We start from the raw sequence: 27,774 nt of genomic DNA, 5'->3' as shown, positions 1-27,774 counted from the left end.
CGTTGCTCTTAGCTGACATAACAGACTATATAATTTTTCTATTTTGCAAAATTTTATTTTAGGAAACTAATACCTAATAAGTACTAGTACCTACTATGTGTTAGTGCTTTATAATTGAGCTGTGTAAAACCTTTGTGCGTATGTGTTATCACCATTTAATGGATGCACTGAATCTCAGAGAGGTTAAGTAATTTGACCAAAGTCCTACACTCAGAATGTGACTGAGTATGAATCTGAGTTCAGTCTTTTTACCACCAAAATTCATGTAACAGCATAAATTTTAATTATAGAGAGAGATGACAGCTCCACATAATTATTTCTCATTTGTAGCAATAACAGTGTTTAATCTTCCTCTCTGTAAGCTTTTGTTTGGTATATAGGCCAAGCAGTAGCCATATGAAATGGTTTGTGTTATATTTTCTGAATAATTATTTGTTCGCTAATTATCTTCCTTCCCTATCCTCCCCCATGTTTCTTTAGGATCCTTCATCTGTACCTAATGTAGACAATGCCTTCACATTATTTTATGTGAAATTTCGAGCTGCTGCCCCCAAAGTCAGAGTAAGTCTATTGACATAAATAAGATAATGCTATGAAATTTATTTAGCCAGCCCTTTTGAAATGCTAATGTATGTTAGGTCCTTCGTTTATACCAGGAAAATGAACCTGAATGAAAGGTAGGCTTTGTCCTTCCACATTATAGCAGTGTATGTTGAGGTGCTTTAAGCCCACAGAGCAGGAAACACCTAGCTCTTCCTGTGATGCTCAGGGAAGGTTTCCAGTTGAAGGTGATATTTGAGCTTAAAAAAACGTAGATTTATAGCAGACTTGAGGGGATTGATAAGGATATTTTATACAGAGAGAGCAGCATGTATAGGGAAAGTTGTAGAGACATAAAAGACTTGCATTTTGGGAGGACCTCATTTAAGACTGGAACACAAGACTTTCAGTAGGGTGTGATAGGAAAGAAGAAAGGAAAGATGGCAAAGACCATCTCACAGAGGATGTTGCATGTCATGCTAATTCAGGAAAAGTAGAGAGCCAGTGCAATATTTTAAATCAGTGTAATCCCAGATACAGCTGACTGGAGCTGGTACATGTATCTTTTTTTATTATTGTGAAGCTACTAGAAAGAGTAGTCTGCTTTTGCTGACTCTGACCTCACTCTCTTCCTTGTTTCCCTCTTGAAAGTCAGTGGAAAGGAGTTTTTGTTTTTTGAAGTAGGAACTTGGTCTTGTTTAGAGAAGATACAGTGGTTAGTTGATGGTTTGAGGTTTAGATTGTGCCTGATTGGTTGCTTTTGCTTGTTAGTCAAATTAGCAATGATAAAATTTTTTTTTAAAATTTATTTATTTATTTTTGGCTGTGTTGGGTCTTCGTTTCTGTGCGAGGGCTTTCTCCAGTTGTGGCGAGCGGGGGCCACTCTCCATCGCGGTGCACGGGCCTCTCACTGTCGCGGCCTCTCGTTGCGGAGCACGGCTCCAGACGCGCAGGCTCAGCAGTTGTGGCACACGGGCCTGGTTGCTCCGCGGCATGTGGGATCTTCCCAGACCAGGGCTCGAACCCGTGTCCCCTGCATCGGCAGGCAGATTCTCAACCACTGCGCCACCAGGGAAGCCCAATGATAAAATTTTGATTAGAAAAGAAATGGTGTAGATAAGAGGGCTCAGTGGTGGGTGAACATAAAATGATTATATAATTATCAGTGGCTTTCCTACATATCATTAGTAACCAATTAGTATATATGATGGGGTTTCATTTATATTAGAGACAGAAAGCATAAAATATTTACCTAGAAATAAACTTAATGGAAATATAAGGATGAAGGAAATAACAAAACTAGAAAGAAAATCATAAAAGTTTGAATAAATGGTAAACCTATCACAATAGGTTCCTGGCTGGGGAGACTTAATTTTTAAAATGTCAGTTCGTCGGCTTCCCTGGTGGCGCAATGGTTAAGAATCCGCCTGCCAATGCAGGGAACATGGGTTCGAGCCCTGGTCCAGGAAGATCCCACGTGCCGTGGAGCAACTAAGCCCATGCACCACAACTACTGAACCTGTGCTCTAGAGCCCGCAAGCCACAACTACTGAGCCCATGTGCCACAAGTACTGAAGCCTGTGCGTCTAGAGCCCGTGCTCCCAACAAAAGAAGCCACCACAATGAGAAGCCCGCGCACTGCAACGAAGAGTAGCCCCCGCTCGCCGCATCCAGAAAAAGCCTGCGTGCAGCAACGAAGACCCAACGCAGCCAAAAATAAAATAAATAAAAATAAAATAAATAAATTTATTAAAAAAAAAAAGTCAGTTCCTCCTAGTGTAATTTATTGGTTAAGTGTAATTTTAGGAAAAATTCCAATGGAATTTCTTTTTGGATAATCTTAAAATTCATCTGGTATAGTAGATAAGCAAGACTAAGCAAGAAGAATTTGAAAAATACAGTGATACTGATTCAAGAATTTACTGATGGATCATTGGAATGGAAAATTCTATAATTTGTATGTAAAGAAAGTTCTCAAATCTTAGAGGAAGGGCTGGAGTTTTCTGCATTGTTTGGGAAGATTTGCTAAGTATTTGAGGGGGAAAAAGGTAAGCTCTTCACTTTGTAACATTATCAGAATACTTTTTTTTTTTTTGGCTGCGCTGTGCGGCTTGCAGGATCTTAGTTACCCGACCAGGAATTGAAGCTGGGCCCTGGGCAGTGAAAGTGCGGAGTCCTAACTGGACCACCAGGGAATTCCCTACCAGAATACATTTTAAGGAGCTAAAGAGTTAAATGCAAAAATGATATGCAGACCCAAAAAAACAAAAAATCTCTTGGAAAAAAATTACAGCATAAAAGATTAAGAATATAAAAATTAAAATTTCTGAATTTTAAACAGCAAAAAAGGCAGAAATTGGAGAGAATGTTTGCAGCAGATAAGTAAGAAGGTTAATTTTTTTTTTTTTTTTTTTGCTGCGTTGGGTCTTCGTTGCTGCGCACGGGCTTTCTCTAGTTGTGGTGAGCTAGGGCTACTTTTCGTTGCGGTGCATGGGCTTCTCATTGTGGTGGCTTCTCTTGTTGTGGAGCACGGGCTCTAGGCGCATGGGCTTCAGTAGTTGCAGCACGCGGGCTCAGTAGTTGTGGCTCGGGCTTCTAGAGCGCAGGCTCAGTAGTTGTGGCGCATGGGCTTAGTTGCTCCGCGGCATGTGGGATCTTCCCGGACCAGGGCTCGAACCCATGTTCCCTGCATTGGCAGGCGGATTCTTAACCACTGTGCCCCCAGGGAAGTCCCAATATTTTTAATATATTAAGAGAGCTTATAAGTCAGAAAGATGAATATCTCATATAAAAATGACCAGATTGCTCAGAAAATATGAACGGTTAATAAATATGAGTGCATGTTCAGCCTCTAGTGGAGAATACATTCAATTTAAGGTTAGGTGGCATTTTTTCATCAGTTAGAAATTGGCAAATTAAGGTGTAATGTCAGTGGTTTTGAGGATTTGGTGAGACAGGTGATAGTGCTGATAGGAATGTAATTAATTTCTTTCTCAAAGACATTTTAGCAGAATGGAACAAAAGTCTCGAAAAATATTTATCTTTTCTGACCCAGTGTTGGGGGCCCCTGGCTGGGAAGTAGGTATTATTATTATACCAGCTTTACGAGGTAAGAAGTGGAATCTCAGTGATGTGAACCAGCTCTCCTGGGCGCAAACAACTACTGGGGGTCGGCATGCACTCTAGTTTCACTCCAGGCTCAGGGCTCTTAACCACTGGACTGATATTCTTAGGAAACAACCTAGATGTCTAACAGTAGAAGAATGGTCGACTTAAGAGTACATCTAGGGCTTCCATGGTGGCGCAGTGGTTAAGAATCCGCCTGCCAGTGGTTGAGAATCTGCCTGCCAATGCGGGGGACATGGGTTCGGGCCCTGGTCTGGGAAGATCCCACGTGCCGCGGAGCAACTGGGCCCGTGAGCCACAACTACTGAGCCTGCGCGTCTGGAGCCTGTGCTCCGCAACAAGAGAGGCCGCGACAGTGAAAGGCCCGCGCACCGCGATGAAGAGTGGCCCCCGCTCACCGCAACTAGAGAAAGCCCTTGCACAGAAACGAAGACCCAACACAGCCATAAATAAAATAAATAAATAAATTAAAAAAAAAATTATATTAAGAATCCGCCTGCCAATGCAGGGGACACAGGTTCGATCCCTGGCCTGGGAAGATCCCACATGCCGCGGAGCAACTAAGCCCATGTGCCACAACTACTGAGCCTGTGCTCTAGAGCCCGTGTGCCACAACTACTGAAGCCTGTGCCCCTAGAGCCCATGCTCCGCAACAAGAGAAGCCACCGCAGTGAGAAGCTCGTGCACCGCAACGAAGAGTAGCCCCCGCATGCCGCAGCTAGAAGAAAGCCCACGCGCAGCAACGAGACCCAGCTCAGCCAAAAAGAAATTAAATAAATAAATTAAAAAAAAAATCTTAAAAAAAAAGCAGATTGCAAAGCTGAATATGTAGTATAATTCTAGTTTTGTTTAAAAAGAAAAATGTAACTGTGTGCATACAAAAACTGAAAGAAAATATTCTGAAATGCTGTGATTAATTTTTTTGTGTTTTGGGTGATTTTCATGTTTCAACTTTTTTGTATTCACAAATTTTCTAACATGAGCTTGTGTTACTATTATAATGAGAAAGCAATTGAAAATATAACTAAAACAGATGGAGTTAATGGACTTTTCTTTATTCCACAGACTCTCATTGAACAAATAGAACAACGATCTGAAAAAATACCTGAGTGAGTACCCACCGGTTCTTCAGTTTCCAAATTACCTTCCTTGAAGTGCTATTTTGCCAAGTCTGTTATGTCCCTGATATTTTCTGAGCAATTACCTTGCATGCTATACAAGCTTTTTCTTGTAGCACACAGCTCAGTTTGGGGAGCAAGGTCACAGACCTGACTTGGTGAGTTTGTAAGGCATCTTTTTCCCATATAGCAGGATTTCCTTCTCATTTAGGTAGATGCAACATCACTGCTCGTGGAAGATAAATCTGTCTTTAAAAGATAAAGGTTATGGTAGTTCATGATGATTTGTTTTTTCTTTATATACATAAATATTTCTAGTATTTAATGTGGGCAAATGAGCAGTAACCATATAGCTTTGGAGGTTGGCAACCTATTTTGGGATTTAAGATCGGATTTAATTTACATATCTGAAATCAGAAGTTTATACAGTACTCCAATCTCATTTGCTTTTCGTCAGATACCAACAACTGCTAAATGACATCCACCAGTGTTACCTTGATCAGCGGGAACTCCTTTTGGGCCCTAGTATTACTTGTACTGTAACAGAGTTAACCAGCCAGAACAACAGAGACCACTGTGCCTTGGTGAGTTTCTGCGTGTCGTGGTTTAATGTTAAGCCTTCTTTTGAGCTGTTACGATACCCTAGAAACTATACTTGGGTAAATAAGTTTTGGTCCCCATATCAACAGACTTACAGAATGTTTCTTTCTGTTATGACAAATCTAGTTTAGTAATTAGCATTCAATTTGGCAAAATATTCTCATTTTGATTGATTTTTTGAGGTATGAAGAGTCACAAATCAGTATTGTTTTTTGAAAGATGAAGTTTCAAAGTTTCTGGATTTATGTAGACAAATTAATCTTAGCTTTTGCTGCAGAAGTGCTTTTTGGTTTAGTGTGATTTTAATTCAGATTGTAGAAAAATACATAAAGATTCTTTTTTTAAATGCTTTTCAACTAGAAGAGTAATTTTCATTGTCAAAAGCTTAGAAAGCATAAAGAAGAAAATAAAAATCATCGATAGTTCCATTGTGCAGAAAACCATTTTCTTTTCTTCAGGGAGTTGTTTTATGAATTATGTATGCATAGTCTCTTTGTCAATAAAATGTTGACTTTATTTCATAAACGCTGGAGTTGTTGTGTGTCTCTAACTGTAGATGGTGTGTGTTTGTTTCCCGCAGATTCGCAGTGGCTGTGCCTTTATGGTTCATGTATGCCAGGATGAGCACCAACTTTATAACGAATTTTTTACAAAACCAACATCAAAATTAGAGTAAGTGGTAGATGGAATCTAACTCTTGTTTTTAAGATTTAATTCGCTAATGGCTGTAATGGCTTATTATATTATAGGAGTATTCTAAAATTAACTATGGAGTGTTTTAACTTTTGTGGGTATGTGAACAGAATATTGTTGGATGGGACAGTGGTTATTTATTTTGAAATAAATGTGCAGCTTAAAGGCCAACATGCTTTCATATTGTTTATAATATAATTATGGAGACAATAAGTTATGATAGTAAGAATTCTGTATAGGGAAGTCTCTTGGTATCTAGATCCCTTTATCTACACTAAGGATAATAATTCCTTCTATTTAAAAAATTCTATGATTCTAACTAATGAGGGACACTTAAAAACGTAGATACTGTTTAAAATCCTTTTCCTTATTTTTCTCAAAGTGTCTTTCAAACCCACTGTCGGTCACTTTTGGGTTCTTCATATTGGTGATTTTGACTGTTAAAAAATTCCAAGATTATGACTCTTGTAAAGGGGAAGAGACAAATGTATCTTACAGTTTTGATGAAATACTATATATATAGAAGAGTACTGTTGACAATATAAAGAGTATAGACAACCTAATGTTTTTCTTTTCAAATGTTTAAAATTGTCAAAATACTTGGTATATTCCAGAATATTTTGAGTTTTGTTTAACTAAGTCTGTAAGTATTCAAGAATTTTGAACCTATCTTTCCTGGGGAAAATGTCACCATTTGATTCATAGTGGTGTAGGTTATAAAAGGAAAATTAAGTCTACTGAAATATTTTTTATTGTTTTTGAAAGGACATATACAAAATTATTGCTAACATAAGTAGAAGTTGTAATAAATTGACATTCGGCTGGGGCCAGCTAATTGTTGAGGATTGCTTATTAATTCTGAGCTTGATTATTGATTCTAGCAAAAACAGTTCACAGAATTACTTTCAGCCTTTCACTTCTCATTATATAATGTTCCCACATACTATTTTCCAGTAGATTTTTATTATTTTTTTTGGCTGGAAGTAATCAAGGGTGACTTTTAAACTATTAGGAAATACTGAAAGGATTACTACTGATAACCATGTTTTATTCTTTCATTTTAGTGAACTTTTGGAGAAACTGTGTGTGTCATTGTATGATGTCTTCAGGCCATTGATCATTCATGTTATTCACTTAGAGACTTTATCGGAACTTTGTGGGATTCTTAAAAATGAGGTGCTTGAAGATCATGTACAGAATAATGGTAAATAAGTAGAAATGATCATTTCAAAGGTCTTTTTAATTATATCTGTGGCTCAATGAATTTGAAAAAGATTAGTGCCTCCCCCCCATCCCTATATAAACAATAGTTTTAAAACTTGGGTTGATGCCTTGTCTCTTTTTGAATCAAGATGCACCTTATTCTGTGACTAAATAATAATGGGGAAAGAATTTTTAAATCTGGGCAAAATTATTAATAAAATAATTATAGTTATTATTCTTTCTGGCATCTGAAATCCATAGAGAACTGTCCATCAGTTTTGGGTTGGGTATTTCTAGTACACTGTTACCAGAGTACATAAAGTAATTGACTGCATTGCATAGTCTTAATTTAAAAAACAGAAATTGTTTTAGCATACATACGTAGTAATAATTCATCTTTTTTGAAATTACAAATAAAGAAAAGCAATTCTCTGGAGTAGCTCTACTTTATTCATCTAATACATGCTTTAACAATTGGTTTGATTGTCATAAAAAACATGATATTCCTAGTGATAACTTAGATACCTTTAAAAAATACCCTTCAGGTAATCATTTTACTTGCAGAAATTATTGTCCTTACTTTGACTTTCCTTAAGAGACCCTATAGGTTTGTTACTCTTCCGGAGCTTCTTATTCTATTGCATTTAGTTCATTCTAAGGTGTACATTTCTCCCATTTTAATGCTTGTGAATTAAAGATGATTTTTAAAATTAATGTAAATATTTATATGAGTGTGTAATGCCTCCAACTCCCCAGCCCTTGGAAAGCTGATACTGAATCACTGGTGTGTCTTAACATTGATGGCATCTTAGAAATGAAGAAATTCTATACAAACTCATATCTCATTTTATTTATTTATTTATTTGGCCGCACTGCGCAGCTTGTGGGATCTTAGTTCCCCGACCAGGGATTGAACTCGGGCCCTCGGCAGTGAAAGCGCAGAGTCCTAACCACTGGACCGCTGAGGAATTCCCTCATTTTATTTTTTTATTCATTTTTCTTTGTGAGAACGTTAACAAGTCATTTAATATCTGTGGGACTCTATATGTAAAATGGGGGTGATAACCTAATTAATAAGCTGCTTTAGCTATCTCTCAGGATTGGTATGAAGCTATGTGAGATACCTTTTAAAAAACACAAAGCACTTTAAAACTAAGATTATTATTCATATTAATAATGGAAATTATTTCACAGAGTCCCAGGAAGAAGATGTAAGGGCAAGTTTATTTTCCAATTTTAAATTTGAGGGAATTGGAAGACATTTATTAAAGTTTTCTAAGGTCATCAAGTCATACCAAAATAGAATACAACCAGTCCCTGAAGCAAGGGTGGTTTATACTATTATTAGACAATTTTGTAATATTTTTGCTTGTTTAAAGAAAGTATTTTTTAAATCTGAAGGAATAGGTGATTGACCTTTTTTTTTTTTTATCAGCTGAACAGTTGGGGGCATTTGCAGCTGGAGTAAAGCAGATGTTGGAAGATGTACAAGAGCGACTTGTCTACCGAACCCACATCTACATTCAGACAGACATCGCGGGCTATAAACCAGCTCCTGGAGATCTAGCGTATCCCGATAAGTTAGTAATGATGGAGGTAGGGTCTTCTTATTTGATCTTCCCCCACCCCACACAACTTTTGGATATTTTATACTGGTGAAAATAGGATTTTTCTTTTTAATTCTCATTCAAGATGCAAAAATCAAGATAAACTTGCCATGAAATCGTAGGAAATAAAAATTTTAAAAAACTGAACAGAAATAATTTGTTAGATTGTCCTTCCTTCAAGTTGTATTTTATAAACACTCTATTCGGTTTTCTGTCCTTTTCCAGGAAGTGTGTCTTCTCAATTTTTAAATAGAATTAGTGCTTTCTATGATTTCTCTTTTTTTTGGTAAGTGGCATAGAAGAGGATTAATAACATATAAGCCACCAGAGTTGATGGTCACATAACCATGTGTCGTCTTCTCCCATTAAAAACTCTGGTGGTTGTCTCCTCAGAATTACACAGTGCTGGTGTCCACTGTATGGTTTGAAGACTTAGGTATATCTCACTCATCTTTCAGTTACGTATGTATCTTCATTTTCTTTGAGTGCCGTACAGAGTTAAAATAATGCGTAGGGTATTAGTGCTTAAACAGAATTAGAACCTGGAAATTCTTTTTATTTGTTTATTAATTTTTTTGAGTGACAAAATCAGGTTTATTGCTCCAGGTTAAACCAGTGGAGACTGGATATGGGAAGGGTGAAGGGGGAATGCAGGAACTTGGTGAAGGCATCCTCCTGGCCTTGGCCTGTGCTGAGTTCTCGGCACCCTGGGAAGCCAGCCAGTCAGTGCATTTCAGACCTGCTGATCACCTGCTCGTGGGCCAGGCCACAGTAGAGTTTGAGGCACAAGCCAAGGCTCTGGGGAGCATGTCCCTCCTCCCTGTGGGGTCACCTGCACAGGTCTGAGCACAGAGGAGGGGTCTGCGGAGATGGCCTCTGCTGGGGCTGCATCCCTAGGAAGGTATCTTGGTGGAGGAGGAGGCTGCCCCCTTCTTCTTGGTGGGGCCTTCAGCAACTCCAGCTTCTTGGGAGGCTGGTATAAACAGGTCTGTTTCTCAGCCCGATCTAGGGAGTTGTGCTCTCTCCCCTTCCTCCCCTCCTCTCCTTGTCTCCTTTGTGAGTATCAGTTTTTACGTTCTAGATAGAGTACCTGTTTTAATAGTGCTGTCTGATAGGATGTTAGGTGATTGAGTTTACTATATACCCCCTCCCAGTTTAATTTAGTGATACATTTGGTATGTTTATTTAGTCAACACATGGCCAGTATCCTGAGTGTTTTCTTTTCATTATTTTTAAAAATTTGTTTATTTATTTATTTATTGGCTGCCTTGAGTCTTCGTTGCTGCGCGCAGGCTTTCTCTAGTTGAGGTGAGCAGGGGCTACTCTTCGTTGCTGTGCGCAGGCTTCTCATTGCAGTGGCTTCTCTTGTTGCGGAGCGTGGGCTCTAGGTACGCGTGCTTCAGTAGTTGCGGCACGCAGGCTCAGTAGCTGTGGCGCACGGGCTTAGTTGCTCCGCGGCATGTGGGATCTTCCCAGACCAGGGCTCGAACCCGTGTCCCCTGCATTGGCAGGTGGATTCTTAACTGCTGCGCCACGAGGGAAATCCCCTGAGTGTTTTCTTGTGTAGACCTCTTGTTTTAAGTGTACTGCTTCCAGTAAATCTATTTGCTTTGTTTTTCTTTTGGTGAAGGTCAGGGATTTAAGGTGATCTGGCTGTGACATCTGTGTGCCATTTAGGGATTAGCTATACTTGCTGGTTTCTGTTTGCAGAATGAAAGGATGGGCCTGACTGATACAGAGCCTGTCTCCTAAACAGTTCTCTGGCTATTCTTTTTGGCAGTAGGTGGGTGTCTGTTAGGCCAGGGGTCCCCAACCCATCCATGGCCTGTTAGGAGCCAGGCCGCACAGCAGGAGGTGAGCGGCGGGTGAGCGAGCGAAGCCTCATCTGCCACTCCCCATCACTCGCGTTACCGCCTGAGCCACCCTCCCCCGCATCTGTGGAAAAACTGTCTTCCACGAAACTCGTCCCTGGTGCCAAAAGGTTGGGGACCGCTGTGTTAGGCCTTCATTTCTGTATATTTCCACCTTTAAAACCAATGTAAATTAGTAGGATTTTCATTGCCAACTTAGTAGTTAGTGACCTGTGTATATTTGATGGTATTCTTTAGGTAGTGAAAAAGAGTTAAATAGTCTCAGTCCATAAGATAATTTTTAAAAATCTGCTTAAAAAATAACAGACTGTAGCTGTTCTCACATAAAGAGAAAACCTGTAGTTTGAGTTTGCCAACTCCTTGATAAAAGCATTTCTGACATCTAGAATGTACCCAATCTTAAATATGAATACTTTGTTTCTAAATGTAAAATTGAAAGTTAAGCTTCTAATCTGAGCCTTGTATATTTGACTCTCTTCAGCAGATACCTTGTAATGGTTCTGAAATTAGTGGTTCAGAGAAGGCTATGTATGCCTTTATGAGAATAGAGACACTCTATACCAATTTAACTTTTTCATCTCCATGTGTTGTTTTGGCATAGTTCTCTTAATTAGTTCGTTTATCCATTAATTAGTATATATTTTTTTACCTTATAGAAAGAACATGTTCATATTGCTAAACACAGCTGAAAACTACACTTTAATGTTCCTTCTGATTTCTTTATACAGCAAATTGCACAGAGTTTAAAAGATGAGCAGAAGAAGGTACCACCTTCAGAAGCTTTGTTTTCAGATGTTCAGTTAGAAGAAGCAGAGCCTCCTAATAATCTAACAAAATCTGGTATGTTATGATGTTTTAACTTCCAGCTTTTATTCATTCATTTAATAAACTTTTATTAAGGACTTGTCATGTCTTAGGCAAGAAAAACATCTTGTGCCTTTGAGGAGCCCACACTTTGGCAGGGGGAGATTGGCAAGCCACAGGCGTAATTCAGGGGTGACAGGATAAAGGTAGGCACAGGGCACTCTTGGACCATGGGAAAAGGGCATCAGAATTGTGAAGGGGGATGAACTTTGAGTGCAGGAAGGCTGATTCAGTGAGAGGTGTGGAATCTGAAAGCTGTAGTGTTGATGAGTATGAGAGAGCCAGGTGAAATAAGGTTGTTTTAAGATAGAATCGCATGGAGGACGGCATACAAGAATGGAAGACCATAGTTGCTTTGGGGATGTCAGGTGGTTTGCTGTGTTTGGGTACAGGTTCCTGTAGGAAGGAGCAGGCAAAACAGGCCAGATTGTGATAGGTGTCAGGTGATAATCTCATGGACTTTGAAATTCTACCTAATTTTACCATTAGATTTGCATTTTTTTAAATGTATTGATTGAGTGCCTAGGACTCAGGTAAAAAATTGACAGAAACGTATGGGATAGCTTGGACTAGGGTACCTGTTACGCAAGGAACAAAATTATCCAAGAGTCACCCTGGATAACTGATGAGTTATCTAGACAACAGGCTAGATGAGACGTAGGGCACCCCTTCTCCTCACCCCTCAGCTGTAAGAGTGACACTCAAATTCAGCTCCATGTGGGACTGACTGGGAGTCGGGGGTACTGTAACTCCATGGACTTTAAAGAGCCCCAGCTGCCCCCAAATCCCCAAGCTTAGTGCATCATCAGTTTATTCTGAGTCAGCTCTGTAACAGTTGGCACCCCAAATCCAGGCTGCCAGACAGCCTCAGTATTCCCCATCTGACAAAGCCGTTTTATCATGCCTGCCCTATAGGAAGAGAGACCCATAGGGAGCTGAAATTTCCTCCTCTGAAATAGAACCCATGCCATGTCCTAATATACATCTTGGTCCTAGTAAGCCTCTTGAAGAGTTACTGGAGAGACTAGAGTACAAATCTGTCTTACCAACCCTGGCCTTGTACCTTTCCCCAGTAAAGCTTATTCTTTAACTCATACCTGGCATTACATTAAGGTGTTGTTGTTAGAACTGTGGAGACTGGTTAAGATGTTGCTGTGTTTTTCCATCTGAAAGGTAAAGGTGGTTTGAACCAGGGCGTTGATGGGGTGGGGGGGGATGGAGAGAAGTGTATAGATGAGGGATATAGTTAGAAGTTTGAATCAATAGAATTTGGTGACACACTAGATATGGGGGCTAAGGAAGATTGAGTAAGGTCCATGTGGAACAACTGAGAGATCTGTATTAAATGGATCTAGAGTTACGCTGTCCAATATGGTAGCCATAGAGCATGTGCAATGTGGCTAGTCCGAATGTGCTGTGTGTAGATACGCAATAAATTTCAAAGACTTAGTATGAAGTAAAGAATAAAAAGTATCTTATTAGTAATTTTTATATTGATTATATGTTAAAATAATGAGATTTTTGATCTATTGGATTAAATAAAATATATTCATAGTAGTTCCACTAGTTTTACCTTTTTTAATGTGGCGTTTTAATGTGTCACATTTGTGATTCACACAGGAGTCCTCTTGGACAGCACTGCTCTAGAGCTATAAAGAGGCAGCTGATTCAGAGGTAGAGATTGAGTCGTTGATGCTTCGGGCTTGTATGAGATCACCCAGGACAGAGAGAGTAGAAGTAGAGTGACAGTAACAGAAGCCTGGGGAGAGAATCTTAGCAGGTGCTGACATTAAGGAGCAGCTGGAGGGAGACGGGTGTACTGGGCCGACAGGGAAAGAACAGCCAGAGGGGTCAGAAGCACGCCAGAGGAGAGGGTGTGACTAAGCCAAAGGAGGAGGGGTTGGCAGAGTAATTTGAGTAAAGAGGTGAGAAATGGGAAATGTGAGGATATCGTGGTTAGAGGGTGGGATGCTGAGTTTTCATGATTAAGAGGTGGAATAGTTTGGAGTCATAAGAAGGTCTGTAGAAAGTAATAAGAAAGTAATTCTGAAAGAAAGTCATAAGAAACTGTGTCTGGAGTAGGGGGTGCAGGGATGGAAGTGAAGGTCTTTGGAGCTGAGAAGGGCAAGGATAACCTATGGGTCATCCCTGTGGTTATCGACGCTGTTCAGAATCGAGATGGAACTTGGGATGGGAAGCAAGGCTTTGAGTCTGGTGGCAAGGGGAGCAAAAAAGAAAAGAAAGAGCGTCATCACTTGTCCTGGTCCCGGGGTGTGTCGGAAGTGAGAAAATGAGACTGCTCTGGAGTGAGGCCTTTAAGTGGTGATGTTCATGTGGGAGTGGTGTCAGGGCAAGTTGGTGGAGGGCCCACTGCGTGAGGAGGCCGAGGGTGAGTGTCTTCAGAACGCATGGGCCTTGTTCTCTGCGTGGAGAAGCGAGGGCGGTGGCAGGCCCACGGAGGGAGGGTGGCGGGGGCCCACGGCGGGAGCCGATGCAGAAGCCCTGCCACCGGGTTTGCTCGGCTCTTCAAAAGAGGCAGCCAGTAGGCACCTTACTTGGCGACTTGCTGTGTAAGTAAAACTCTCCCCAGTCAGCTATTTTAACCATTAACTCTTCTTCTCAGGAAAGTGAAAAAATGAACAAATAAGTTGACTTCTGGCTTTGAACTACATAAATACATTTATTTCACTGAACTTTAATTTGGGAGTACCTTTTTGGCTCTTTCTTTTGAAGGAGGAATCCCGCAGATATCCTAATTCTTAGCAAAACGAAGGATACTTAACCTCCTGAGTATTCTCTGATATAATTTGTCCAGTTTATTCTTTTTCCTTAAGAAATTTTTTATAACGTAGGTATCTTAGTTTAAAGTAAGGCCTTATGGAAGAGCTTTTTAAAATTCCACAAGTATTAACATGCTTTTGAAAAACGACTACGCTTACAGAACTGTGAAGTGAAAGCACCAGCCCTCAACATTGCCCTCTGCCTTTTCCTGCATAAATCCACTCCGCAAGCCCCAGTTCTCCTTCTGAGCATATGCAGATCTAGCTGTTTTTAAATTTTTAAAATTTTTGGCCACGCCGCATGGCTTGTGGGGTCTTGGTTCCCCCCACCAGGGATCAGACCTGGGCCTCCTGCAGTGGAAGCACGGAGTCCTAACCACCGGACTGCCAGGGGAATTCCCTCTAGCTCTTTTTTTAAAAAAGGAATTCTGTTTTGCTTGGCTTTACTTTTCTTTTTTTATTATTAAAAAAACTTCAAATAAACAGAATGATGCAGTGAACACCTGTGCCCACCACCCGGATTCAATACTTAACATTTTATCGTATTATGTATATATTTTTGCTAATCATTTTAAAGTAAGTTATTGACATCATTGCCACTCTACCTTTGAGTATTTCAGCACCTCTCCAAAAAAAAAAAAAGGGCATCTTTCACATAACCATAAACCATTATTGCACTAAAAAATTTAGTAATGTTTCCTGATGTGCTCTAATACCCAGTCCATATTTCAGTATCCCCTCTTGTCCCAAAGTATGGTCCCAGCTGCACTTTCATGGCTCATGTGAACTCTGGTCCCTCCACCAGAGTGATGGTGCGTCCGTTACAGAGGTGTCTCTGCTCAGGCACATTCCCCACGTGCTCCTTCTCACACTTTCTGGGGCTGCCTTTTGGGTGGGGTGGGGGGTGGGGATGGACAGTCAGCTCTGGTCACTTGGGAATTAGATATACTAAGTAGGCCTATAAGTGATGGAGTTCAGCACATGGAAGGCAGGCTGTCAGGCAGACCAGCTTTGATTAATCTTCCTGCTTAACATGCTTTGTTTTCTTGTCACTCCCCCACCTCCCGCTTGTTTCCACGTGACTACCTCTAGATCTGTCTCCTTTTTATCGGCTGCATAGTATTCTGCAGTATGAGTATACTGCTGGTGTAGTCCGTAAAGATTATTGATCACAGTTTGGAGAAAGCAACTTGGGCTGAGTGTGTGAGGCTGGAGTGTACATATGTGTGTAGTCACGTGTGTTCTCAGTGTGTTAAATCTCACCTGTCACTGATTTAGGTTTCCTTTGGCATTCTCGATTAAAGGCGAGGCTAGAGAAAGTGGATACCTCCAGCCATTGATAGCTAGTGAGAACTAACAGTTTATAATTGCTATGCAAATAAGACAGACCTCCGTGTGTGAAATGTCTTCTTCTCCATTTGGGATTTTAGGTTCAGTCGAATCTCTGAGTCCTAGAGCACAGACCACAATTTCTCCAGCAGATCTTCATGGAATGTGGTATCCTACAGTTCGACGAACTCTCGTCTGTCTCTCCAAATTGTACAGATGTATAGATGTACGTGTGTAAATTCTTGTATCTTTACTGTAAATTGCTTGCTCTTTCACTTAAAATTTTTTTTAATTTAAATTTTAAGATCTTGATATAATATATTTTGTTTGGTATTAGATGAGAATAATAAGATTTTTAGATACAGAGATAACTTTACGATCAATCTAATTTAGAGATTCTTAACCCGAGCATTCTGTAGACCCTCGGAATCCTCTGATGCAGGGGTCCCCAGCCCCCGGGCCATGGAGCGGGACTGGTACCGGTCCGCGGCCTGTTAGAAGGCGGGCTGCACAGCAGGAGGTGAGCGGGCCAGCAAGTGAGGCTTCACCTGCCGCCCCCACCGCTCCCCACCGCTCCCCACCGCTCCCCACCGCTCGCGTTACCGCCTGAGCCACCAACCCCCCGATCCCGTCCGTGGAAAAACTGTCTTCCACGATACTGGTCCCTGGTGCCAAAAAGGTTGGGGACCGCCGCTCTAATGGGCTTTGGGTAGTCTGTGAACACCTTGAAGTTGTGTGTAAAATTTTGTCTGTATGTTTGTATTTGTGTCTTTCTGAGGAAAAGACCTGTAGCTTTTATTGTTTCTTATAGGCGTCTATGGCTACAAATACACTTAAAACTACTGATTAATTCATCTGTCTTAGTTTATAGATGAAGAAAAAGAGATGCAGAAAGGTTATGTCCAATGTCACATAGGTATAATATACATTTAGTACTAAATGCAGCTACTTTAATTTAGTTTTGCACTCAATTTAAATCAGCTTCCTTAACAAGTAGTTGTCGGATTACATGTTTCTAACCATGGACTAATTTTAATTATTTGCTGAAATTAGCAGTACCCTTTTAGTTTTTTTAGCCCCAACTTATACTGTGCATTTATTTTAGGTAACATTTTAAGCATTCCAGTTTAATGATATGAGTATCAATCCCTGAATGATCAGATTTGTCTACATTTATTTATTGTCAGTGTTAAAACCAAAATAGTTTATAAAAATCAGTGATTTTAATTCACTTTTGTTTGTTTGTTTGTTTGTTTTGGCCATGCCACACGGCTTGTGGGATCCTAGTTCCCCGACCGGGGATAGAACCTGGGCCACAGCAGTGAGAGCGTGGAGTCCTAACCACTGGACTGCCAGGAAATTCCCTAATTCACTTTTTAAAAATTAATTTGATAGTTACAACTGAAACAGCATATAAAGAGAGAAGTGGTTAAATATAATGGTCATGTAATTAATTGTCCAGATGCCACTGTTTCTTAAGAATATGGTTCAGAAGGGTACATGTATATCTCCTCCCACTCTGAGATGCCCTGTACCTCAGAGTCCTCGGGCCCGAGCAAAGTTGCACAGTTGACTCATTGGTTCATTAGGGTGCTCACGACTTGGTGTCTATTTTAAACTGCATCGTTACTGGAGTTTGTGCTTGGAGATTTTGAAATTCAACCAGAAAGTGCCTTTTGCTCAGTTCTGGGACTTTTAGGGGTGAGGCCAGATCACCTCTGCAGAGTTAGATGTCTCAGCCTTGTGCCCAGCTGCCGAGATCTCTTCCAGAGGGGGGTTTGGACATTGGCAGTTTCTCTTCCCCAGGTCCCCCCAGGAGGTGTATTGAATGATGGTGTTAGGTTGGGATTCAGAAACTTCCTACAGTGGAGCCAGGATCCCAAGGGAAATAATGCGGAGCCACATTCCACATGGAACCCATTGTCATCACAGACCCTGGTGAAGTCTCTTAGGTGCTTAACAGGAATTTTAGCCAAACAGTAGGTAGGCCCAAGGACGTTACTCTGCCTGTTTTTACTTTCTGCCCTAGGCCTGCCCATTACATTTTCACCTAGCTTACATCCAAATCTTCTCCCTCTCTATCTTACCAGTCAAAGGTGAGGAGAGACAAATCCAATGAAAACCCCGTTAAGGCTGAGCAGGAGGAAGAGAGGGCCTCAATCTAAGCTGCGCATATTCGGTCTTCCTAGCAAGAGGCAGCCCTCGTCTCTTCTTACTCTATACAGTAGCCTCATGAGAAACAGACGATAGGGAAGCAGTACAAAAAGAGAATAAAGCGTCAGGTATGAGACCAGAGCCCAGAACGGGGCCTAATAATAAAAATTTTGCTCCTACCCATCCATCAGTTCCAAGGGAACTGACAGGGGTCCCTGCTCAGACGAACATCCCACACCTCTAGGAAGATACAGAAATGGCAGAATTAAATTAATCATGCTTCACATTCTATTTTGTAACCTGATTTTGTTTTTACTTAATTATGTTTTATAAGAATTTCACCACCTCCTATTTAGCATTCTTTGATTTCATGCACAGTGTTCTATAATTTAGATGTACTAGTATTTTATTTGTCAGCCCCCTATCATTGAACGTTTATTTCCAGGTTTTTTTTGCTGTTTTAAATAATATTGTGATGAAGAGCTATGTGCATGAATCTTAGAATACAGTATTGATTTTACTTGGGGTACATTTTTAGAAGTGGATTTACTGAGGCTTTTTTTTTTGGCCGTGCTGTGCGGCATGTGGGATCTTAGTTCCCTGACCAGGGATCGAACCCATGCCCCCTACAGTGGAAGCTCAGAGTCCTAACCACCGGACTGCCAGGGAATTCCTACCGAGGCCTTGTTATAAAGTTGGTTTTATGTATTTAAAAAACAGCCTGTAACATGAGGTCATGCTGGAGTGAGGCCTCCATGAGGTCAGAATCACATCTGCCTTGTGAACCTACCACTGTACTTCCAGCATCTAGCACAGAGCTGCATGAAATAGGTGCTCAGGAAATATTGTTGAAGAGTCACATGAGTGTTTTGGGAGATGCAAATTAGGAAACTATGTGCTGGTCTAGAAAGGTTGCATGGGAATAGGAAACTCCAGGAGGAATATTGGTAGTGATAAATTAATCCATCAGATGAGGGCAAGCAAGCTGTACTCACAGCCTACGATTTTCCTTTTTTCTGTTTTTGAAGTGCTGCAAGGTGATGTTTCTCTTTTATTTCACCAGAGGGCAGTATTCCAAGGATTATCACAGGAAGCCTTGGCGGCCTGCATTCAGTCGTTACTTGGAGCATCAGAGTCTATCAGCAAAAAGAAGGTTTGATGGAGTGTTAGATGAAATCTTATCACCTATAGTAATATTATGGGATGCAGCATTAATTTACAGGCACAGAAATTTAAAGCCATTTTGGCAGTAGGATTTGTAATATGATTTAATGTTGAGGCCCTTTGAGAGAAGCTAGTACTTCATTTTAGTGCTCAATAAGGACTGCTCTATATGAGAGTGCCAGCTTTGCTAAAGTACCAGAAGTGATACTTAGGTTATAAATTCTATAGGATGAAGGTTTCTTGTTCTAGCCTTAGCAACTGGGAGGTACTGGACTGCTGTTTCCTCCGAATACCAAAACAGTGTTTTCAAGGAAATGTAGCACTTTGTAATCATCCCTGCAATGACATTTTGAATAGTTGAATGGCCTCACTTGGAGGAAATCAACCAGTCAGTTTGGAAGACAGGCAGTTGTGGCCCGTGGGTTATGCGACTAGAAGCAGTTGCCATGATTTTGTAACTTAGAGTTTTTAATCAGGAAGAAGGGATCTGGGGCTGAAGGCTGTCGACATGTGCTTCTCCCACGGCCCCTGAGACTTTTCTCAGAAAGTGTGGTTCAGAGTGCTGCTCTGCCTCGCTCTCCACTTAGAATACCTGTTGCCACCTGCAGGGAGGAAGCTGTCCGGGGTGTGTCCGGCCAGAATTTCACAGCTGCTGGGAGTTTTCAAACCTGTGAAGCTTTCTGGACTTCCAGGTTTATAAGCTTGGTTTCTAACTGCAAGACTTTAGATAATTTAAAACCAAAAAAACAGAAATCTCCTCACAAAAGAATCTGGGACCCTAGAAAAGCTCTGTCTTTGTTTGTGACCACCATATGCTCCCATTCATGAAATGGAGAGTTGAAATGAAATTTTGACGGGGAGACTAGAAGAGAATGGAAAGTTAAGTTATAGCCAGGCAGGTTGAACTTTAAAAAGTATTTCCAAGTCTGAGCTCTCACATCTTTTTATGGTATGGTAGGTAGAATTAGGAAACACTTGTCTAATGTTAGGGAAATGGTTAAGTAAATTGTGGTATATTCCATATAGTGGAATATTACACAGACATTAAATTTAAAGAAATGAAATAATAAAATTTAACTTAAATATGTTAAGGCAAAAAAAAAGCACAGGATACAAATCAGATATACACTATGACTTTATATAATGAACATATGTGTTAAAAAAAAGTAACGGTGAAAGCTTTTGGGTGACTTATAGATGATTTTTTCTTTCTTTTCCTTACACTTTCTTTACTTTCCACATATTTTACAGTGAGTATGTATTTCTTAGATTATCAGAGGAAAAAAATGACCTAATTGAAAAAGAAAAGTTCATATGCTTATGTCCTCTTGTACCACTGTCCTCTTTTTAAAGGGGGGAGTGAAAAGCCTTTTGATTATTCAGTCTTTTGCCCTCATTGCCTGTAAGGCTATTCTCTTTTATTAACTCGGTTTCCTTCATATTATAAGGTGCTTAAGTATGTATGAGGAAGCCCTCAATTTGGTAAGAATTAGCTAATTTATTTTCATGACTGAGTTTATATGCTTTTTGCCTTTCAACTTTTAAAAAAGTGATCAATGAAAATGGCTTACAGAATTCTTAAGGCAAGAAATTCTTGCCTTAAGAGAATTTCTTAAGGCAAGAAATTCTTCTTACATACTTAAATTGAGTACCTAGTATATCAGTAAACTAACACAAAGCTGGATCACAACAGCTTCAGTAAATTCAATCTATATTATACCATTTTCTCCATCGGAGCTGTTAGTTCTTTTGAAAATAGAGCAAGCATTCAAAATGTGTAGCATTTCCTACTTACCTAATGTTCTGTGTTCCAGAGTACAAAGTGAGTTTCCATCAAATAAATCGTACTTATATGTTGATTATGTGTTTATTTAGGAGGGAGGGAGGCAGAGAGAGAGAACAGAGAGGAGTCACTTTAATAACCTCTTTAAAGTTTATACCGGCACACCTCATCCTATTGTGCTTCGCTTTATTGCACTTCACAGATACTGCGGGGTTTTGGTTTTGTTCTTTACAAATTGAAGGTTTGTGGCAACCCTGCATTGCACAAGTCTATTGGCACCATTTTTCCAACAGCATCTGCTTATTTAGTGTGTCTGTATCACATTTAGTTAATTCTCTCAATATTTCAGACTTTCATTATTATATTATGGTGATCTGTGATCTTTGATGTTACTATTGCAAAAAGATTATGACTTGTTGAAGGCTCAGACGATGGTTATTTAAAAAATACTTTATTGCTAAAGATGGCTAGCATTTTTAGCAATAAAGTATTTTAAAATTAAGGTATGTACATTGTTTTTTAGACATAATGCTATTGCACACGTAATAGACTACAGTATGGTGTAAATGTAACTTTTTTTTTTTTTTATAAATTTATTTATTTATTTTTGGCTGCATTGGGTGTTCGTTGCTGAGCGCGGGCTTTCTCTAGTGCGGTGAGCAGGGGCTACTGTTAGTTGTGGTGCGCGGGCTTCTCATTGCGGTGGCTTCTCTTGTTGCAGAGCACGGGCTCTAGGCGCGTGGGCTTCGGTAGTTGTGGCTCGAGGGCTCTAGAGCACAGGCTCAGTAGTTGTGGCGCACAGGCTTAGTTGCTCTGCAGCATGTGGGATCTTCCCGGACCAGGGCTCGAACCTGTGTCCCCTGCATTGGCAGGCAGATTCTTAACCACTGCGCCACCAGGGAAGCCCTAAATGTAACTTTTATATGCACTGGGGAAACCAAAAAAATTCATGTGACTAGCTTGTTGTGATAATTACTTTATTGCGGTGGTCTGGAAGCAACCCTGTAATGTCTCTGAGGTATGCCTGTATTGTTTACTGAAGGACAACTTTATTCTTTTCCTAATGCAGTATAATTTCGTTAAAAATATTTTCAAAGTAAGATTCCGTCTTGAGTGGCAGCAGGAAGGAGCAAACATAGCCTAGCTCTTCTTAATATACAGACTCTTTTCTGAAATGAGGGCTATGATTATTCACTATTTTGGGACTGGGTCAGAGCTTGAGAACTAAGCTTGAATCACAAGACTCTTGTGGATGAGTCCTGAGAGGGTAAAAGGAAATGCAGGGACTCTCAGGGGTGTAGGTAGTCAGTGCTCTGTTGCTGGCAGGATAATCCAAAATGGTAACCCCAAATCATTTTACATTTGGAGGCTCCTTTTGTACTTTTATATAAATATGAGTATTTCTGATACTCTGTATATTGAAACCACTTTGACCAAATAGTGAAACCAGGTTCCTGAGAGAAACTAGGAAGCCCTGAGAGATGAGAGTCGTGCTCATACTTGGAACTTTTAATTCCTGCTCTGTGCTGATATTGGACCACATGGTTTCTTCTATTTCTGCACCAGGTTAGAATAGATTTGACTTCTCTTTCTAAATGTGTTGCTTTACAACCTTTTGTCTGATTTACTTTCTTGGGTTTACTAAATAGAACAGGTGATAGAGTTACTAGAGTTTGAAGCAAGATTTTTCCAGATAATTCTAACATGGAACTATGGGAAGAGTTCATTGCACAACAAAGGAGTATTGGTACCATATAGTTAGGCTGGGGCCATAGACCTAGATAGATTAATGTTGATTAATAACATGCGTTTTATGTGCTCCTATTTTTATTTAATCTGTGATAATATCCATTTTTCTGTCTTTCAATTTAGACTCAGATTGATGGACAACTTTTCTTAATAAAGCACCTTTTGATTCTTCGTGAACAAATTGCTCCATTTCACACTGAATTCACCATTAAGGAAATTTCCCTGGACCTCAAGAAAACTAGAGGTACTTCATTGTCCTGGCTGGCCCAGTTGGGTGTGTTTGACCTGTCCAAATGTGTCAGCACAGGTTACAGGTTTATTTTATGTTCATCTGCAATTGTTTGCATGCTGTGCTTGCTAAGCATGTTACTTGTCCGTACTAAGCTGAGCCGTCAGCATCCTAATTACAATCTAACTTGCTGTATTTTCTTTATGAAGAGAACTATATCTGAGCATTTCAACTTGCAAAAGAGTATTACCTCTCTTAGACTCTGCCACATATTACCATAACCAGTTAAAAGATGAAAATCACTGTAATAAACTACTTAAGAGTGTCAGCTGATTGGAGTGATTTTAAACATTGAGTTGGGTTTGTTATTTCATAGAAACTGAGACAGCCAGCTGGGTAAAATAGGAAGAGTACTTATCTAAGAGTCTGAGTCAGGTTCTGTTCCTGGCCCATCATTTCCTGGCTCTTGTGATCTTAAATGTGTGTTTAACTTCCCTACCCTGTGTAAAACGAGCAGAATCCACATGTCATGATGCTTTCACCAGAGTATCAAGATCATTAAGAGTGAAAATAAATGAAAATACATATTAAAGTGCTTTTGTAAGCTTAAGGTGCTTAAATAAACTCAAGTTGTATTATGATTAAATCAGCTGGTTGTTAAGTAATCATGTAGGTAGGGTCTTTGAGTTGGTAATAGACATGGAATCATCTGGGACAGGTGCTTCATCCGTCATGGTGGTTTGTTCTGACTGATATAACAAGTGATGATTTCTAAAAGATCAAAGTAGTTACTTTCTAAGATGTTGATCTTAAACAGTTAAGGATATACCATAAATATCCATCTCTTTTGATTACTTACAAATTTATCTAAGCTTTGTCTTTTCTTAACCATTTCCAAGAGAATTAAGCTCTAACACCTTAAGCCATCTGTTTATGGAATGAATGAATTTCTCGCTTATGTTACTGGGGAATTGAGAAAATTCATAGCCATTCAAATTACTTTCTGTATTCTGTGGTTTAGAGGAACTCCACATAATAGAATTCCAAGAGGAGCGGGTTGTTACTTTCCTAATGACTGTGCTTATAAAATAGCGGACTTGATTTAACTCACCTGAGAGCCAAGTCGTCTCATCATGAGTCATATTAAAACAGCTTGTTCTTTTCTTTCCTAATGCACTCTCCTTTTCACCACAAAGAATACCTTTTGGTTCTGGTGGTATGTATTTATTTATTTAAAACTTGTTTATTTTATTATTTATTTTGGCTGCATTGGGTCTTCGTTGCTGCGCACGGGCTTCCTCCAGTTGTGGCATGCGGGGGCTCCTCCTCGCTGCGGTGCGGCAGGCTCTCATTGCAGTGGCCTCTCTTGTGCGGAGCATGGGCTCTAGGCACGCGGGCTTCAGTAGTTGTGGCTGGCAGGGTCTTGAGCGCAGGCTCAGTAGTTGTGGCTCACGGGCTTAGTTGCTCCGCGGCATGTGGGATCTTCCCGGACCAGGGCTCGAACCCGTGTGCCCTGCGTTGGCAGGTGGATTCCCAACCACTGCGCCACCAGGGAAGCCCTCTGGTGGTATTTAGATAGTAAGCCTGTATGTTATTCATATACTTTGTAATTTTTTTTTTAAACAGCAGCCAGATTTCCTGGCTTTTGCCTTTATAGAATGCATAATTTTTTAGTTTATTCTCATCAGAAGCTTCCATCACCCAACCATTCTGGTTGATTTCCTGCTTTCCTTTCAGTGTGAGGTGTGGAAATAGTGCCTTAACCTTGAGGAATGCCAGGCGCTGATAGTCCTTACTTTGTTTAAGGAATGGGACGAAGCAGGGCTGATCTATTTTCTTTCGTATTTTTTCTAATTCATAATTTGTTGCTGCTTCGTTCTACTACAGATCCACTGAGGTGTGAGAAAATGAAATACTCTAAAATTTTGGCAAATTTTGGTATAAAGTATGTTTTCCCTAAAACCTTATGAAGGTTATGTAATCCTGCCATATGATCACCTACAGTTGTTCAGGTTTCTTATAGAAAAGACAGCAGAAACAAAGAGTCATTTACTAAAGCTTTACTCTGGATCTGATAGAGAGGTGTGTTTTGTGTTTTTTGTTTTCTCAGTAAGATCAGGGTCAAGGCAGGGAGTACAGTCTGGTGTGTACTTGTAAAACCAGAGTTGGAAGCATTTCATACTTTGCTTTCTCCAGCCTGCCAAGGCAAAGCAAAGAAATGGTCTTTTCTGACTGTCACTTAATAATACTTGCTATCTTTACTTTTAAGCCTCTAACCTCTCATGACTAACATTATACCTTATTGCATTTGAACATCAATGAGACCTGTTAGTACTTTGCATAGATTCTAATTAGTCTGGAGGTTAAGGGGTAAATATGTCCTTTTTGGTGTTTTTTTTCTGGCTGACACATTAGTTTATTCTCTCTGCTTCAAATGAATAAATTTCTGTGCCAGCCAGATCTTAAACAAAGAAGCTGGGTAAGTATATGAATCTTTCTCAAAAAACCTATTAGCATCATAAAAGTAAAGCAGTGAAATTTTAAGGTATTGATTACCATTTATCCTTTTTCTTTTTTTCTATAAATGAATAATTGTGATTAATAGTCATTTTGCAATTCTGAGTTCTAGAAGATAATTATGTGTGAGTGCTGTAGCCATTGTTGGCACTAACCTTATCCACTCATGGAGGTGACTTGGTGGAAATGAAACCCCTCTTGCTCTGTGGTAGTAGAGAACTAGTGTATGTTTACACACTGAAATAGTAACTTGGCTTCTTGTTGAAACTGTACATGTTCACTGGATGAGTAATTTTGTTTCACAGATGCAGCATTTAAAATCCTGAATCCTATGACTGTTCCAAGATTTTTTAGGCTGAATAGCAACAATGCCTTGATAGAGTTCTTGTTGGAGGTGAGAAGGAGTCTGTTTCCTTGGTGGTGGGAGATAAACGGTATTCTTTACATGTCTGATAATTTCTAGGCACATAAAAACAGGAGGAAATTGTCATCTTCTCTTTAAGGGTACTCCTGAGATAAGAGAACATTATCTTGACTCTAAAAAAGACGTAGACCGTCATCTGAAATCGGCCTGTGAGCAGTTTATTCAGCAGCAGACCAAGCTGTTCGTAGAGCAGCTGGAGGAGTTCCTGACAAAGGTATAGACCTTGGTGCATATTTGGTAATTGTGAATTCTTCCCTAGATTGCCATTTTGTTTTGTTCTTTTTTGTTTTTGTTTTTTGTAATAGAAATCCATTTTTAATTTATTTATTTATTTATTTTTTATTTTTTGGCTGTGTTGGTCTTCAGTGTGTGTGTGGGCTTTCTCTAGTTGTGGTGAGCGGGGGCTACTCTTCGTTGAGGTGCGTGGGCTTCTCATTGCCGGGTGTTCTCTTGTGGAGCACGGGCTCTAGGCGCACAGGCTTCAGTAGTTGCGGCACGCGGGCTTCAGTAGTTGTGGCTCGTGGGCTCTAGAGCGCAAACTCAGTATTTGTGGCGCACGGGCTTAGTTGCTCCGCGGCATGTGGGATCTTTCCGGACCAGGGCTCGACCCTTGTCCCCTGCATTGGCAGGCGGATTCTTAACCACTGCGCCACCAGGGAAGCCCCTAGATTGCATTTTGAATTACCCTCTTATGAAAACCTTGGCAGAAGGAGACAGTAGGGGCTTCCCTGGTGACGCAGAGTGGTTAAGAATCCGCCTGCCAATGCAGGGGACATGGGTTCGAGCCCTGGTCCGGAAAGATCCCCACATGCCGCGGAGCAACTAAGCCCGTGCGCCCACAACTACTGAGCCTGCGCTCTAGAGCCCGCGAGCCACAACTACTGAAGCCCGCAGCCTAGAGCCCGTGCTCCGCACTGAGAAGTCACCACAATGAGAAGCCCGCGCACTGCAACGAAGAGTAGCCCCCGCTCGCCGCAACTAGAGAAAGCCTGTGCACAGCAGCAAAGACCCAACACAGCCAAAAATAAATAAATAAAATAAATAAATTTATTAAAAAAAAAAAAAAGACGGAGACAGTAAACCCATGTCTTAATGATTCTGTCTAAGAAATCACCGTGTTTCCTATTATGGAAGCTTTTTGGTTTGGACTTTTAGGTATGCTTGCAGAGATTTTCAGTTTTAAGAGAAAGTGTGCAAATATTGCAAAGTTAGTTATCGCAGACCTCTGGTTAGCTCTGTTCTCTTTATCCACGTTGTAGGGATCTGCATGTGGTCCGGGACTCTCACTTTTCCTGGATGAGGACCTGCATGGCAGTAATCACAGTTCTGGTCTATCAGGGTTTCCTGTTACTTAAATGGGTGATTTATTTTCCTCTTTGGTTTACATGCTATTTTTCCCTTTCATTTTGTGTAGGTAATTGAGAATTGAAGATTTTATATCATTGCATTGTTAATTACCAGATACATGGATTTATAATAATCTGTCTATTTCTCTGTCTCCTAGCTAGAATCCATCAACTGGCAAATGCCAGCAAAGGGAAAATCAGATTCATGGCAGTTTTGACTTTCCTGTTCCAACATAATCATTTTTAAAAAACCTAAGTGTTGTTACTAAGGACTTACCTCATAAAGATCTTTAAGAAGTCTTGAAGTGAACTTTCATTTATTAAGCCTCTACTGTCTGTCCAGACTTGTGTTAGAGGACATTAAAAAGAATAAAAATATGACAGCCCTCTCTCTCAAATTTACTTATCTAAGTCTTAACTGGGGAGACATTGGTAACTTGTTGCTGGGTCCTGTGATAAAGACAGAAGATATTAGTTTTTGAAAGTAAGAAAATGATACCGAAAAAGCAAATATAGAAATGTTAAACTATTATTATCATTGAGGTATATTACTTGTTTAGTGGCTTTTAGCCCATTCATCAAGTATTTGGAATGTGTGTGTGTGTTTTTTTTCCCCACCACAGAAATATAAAAGGAGGGGTGGTTGTAAATGTTTTCTCCCAGCTTTTGATTAAAAA

At 40.2% G+C, this 27,774-nt stretch overlaps 1 protein-coding gene across 1 annotated transcript in view; it reads left to right on the top strand.

Moving 5' to 3' along the window:
* The window catches only part of COG3 (component of oligomeric golgi complex 3), a 61,392-nt gene that overhangs the window by 17,438 nt on the left and 16,180 nt on the right, over positions 1-27,774 (top strand). The window contains exons 8-19 of the mRNA XM_036831483.1: positions 481-561; positions 4,732-4,775; positions 5,242-5,368; positions 5,965-6,056; positions 7,142-7,281; positions 8,716-8,876; positions 11,487-11,598; positions 15,833-15,957; positions 18,949-19,038; positions 22,705-22,825; positions 25,633-25,721; positions 25,831-25,965. Of these exons, the coding sequence (XP_036687378.1) occupies positions 481-561; positions 4,732-4,775; positions 5,242-5,368; positions 5,965-6,056; positions 7,142-7,281; positions 8,716-8,876; positions 11,487-11,598; positions 15,833-15,957; positions 18,949-19,038; positions 22,705-22,825; positions 25,633-25,721; positions 25,831-25,965 (1,317 nt within the window). The remainder of the gene's footprint in view (positions 1-480; positions 562-4,731; positions 4,776-5,241; positions 5,369-5,964; positions 6,057-7,141; positions 7,282-8,715; positions 8,877-11,486; positions 11,599-15,832; positions 15,958-18,948; positions 19,039-22,704; positions 22,826-25,632; positions 25,722-25,830; positions 25,966-27,774) is intronic.

This window comes from Balaenoptera musculus, chromosome 18 (genome assembly GCF_009873245.2).
Source record: "Balaenoptera musculus isolate JJ_BM4_2016_0621 chromosome 18, mBalMus1.pri.v3, whole genome shotgun sequence".
NCBI classification, from domain to species: domain Eukaryota; kingdom Metazoa; phylum Chordata; class Mammalia; order Artiodactyla; family Balaenopteridae; genus Balaenoptera; species Balaenoptera musculus.
This window is presented reverse-complemented; position numbering and strand designations above follow the sequence as displayed.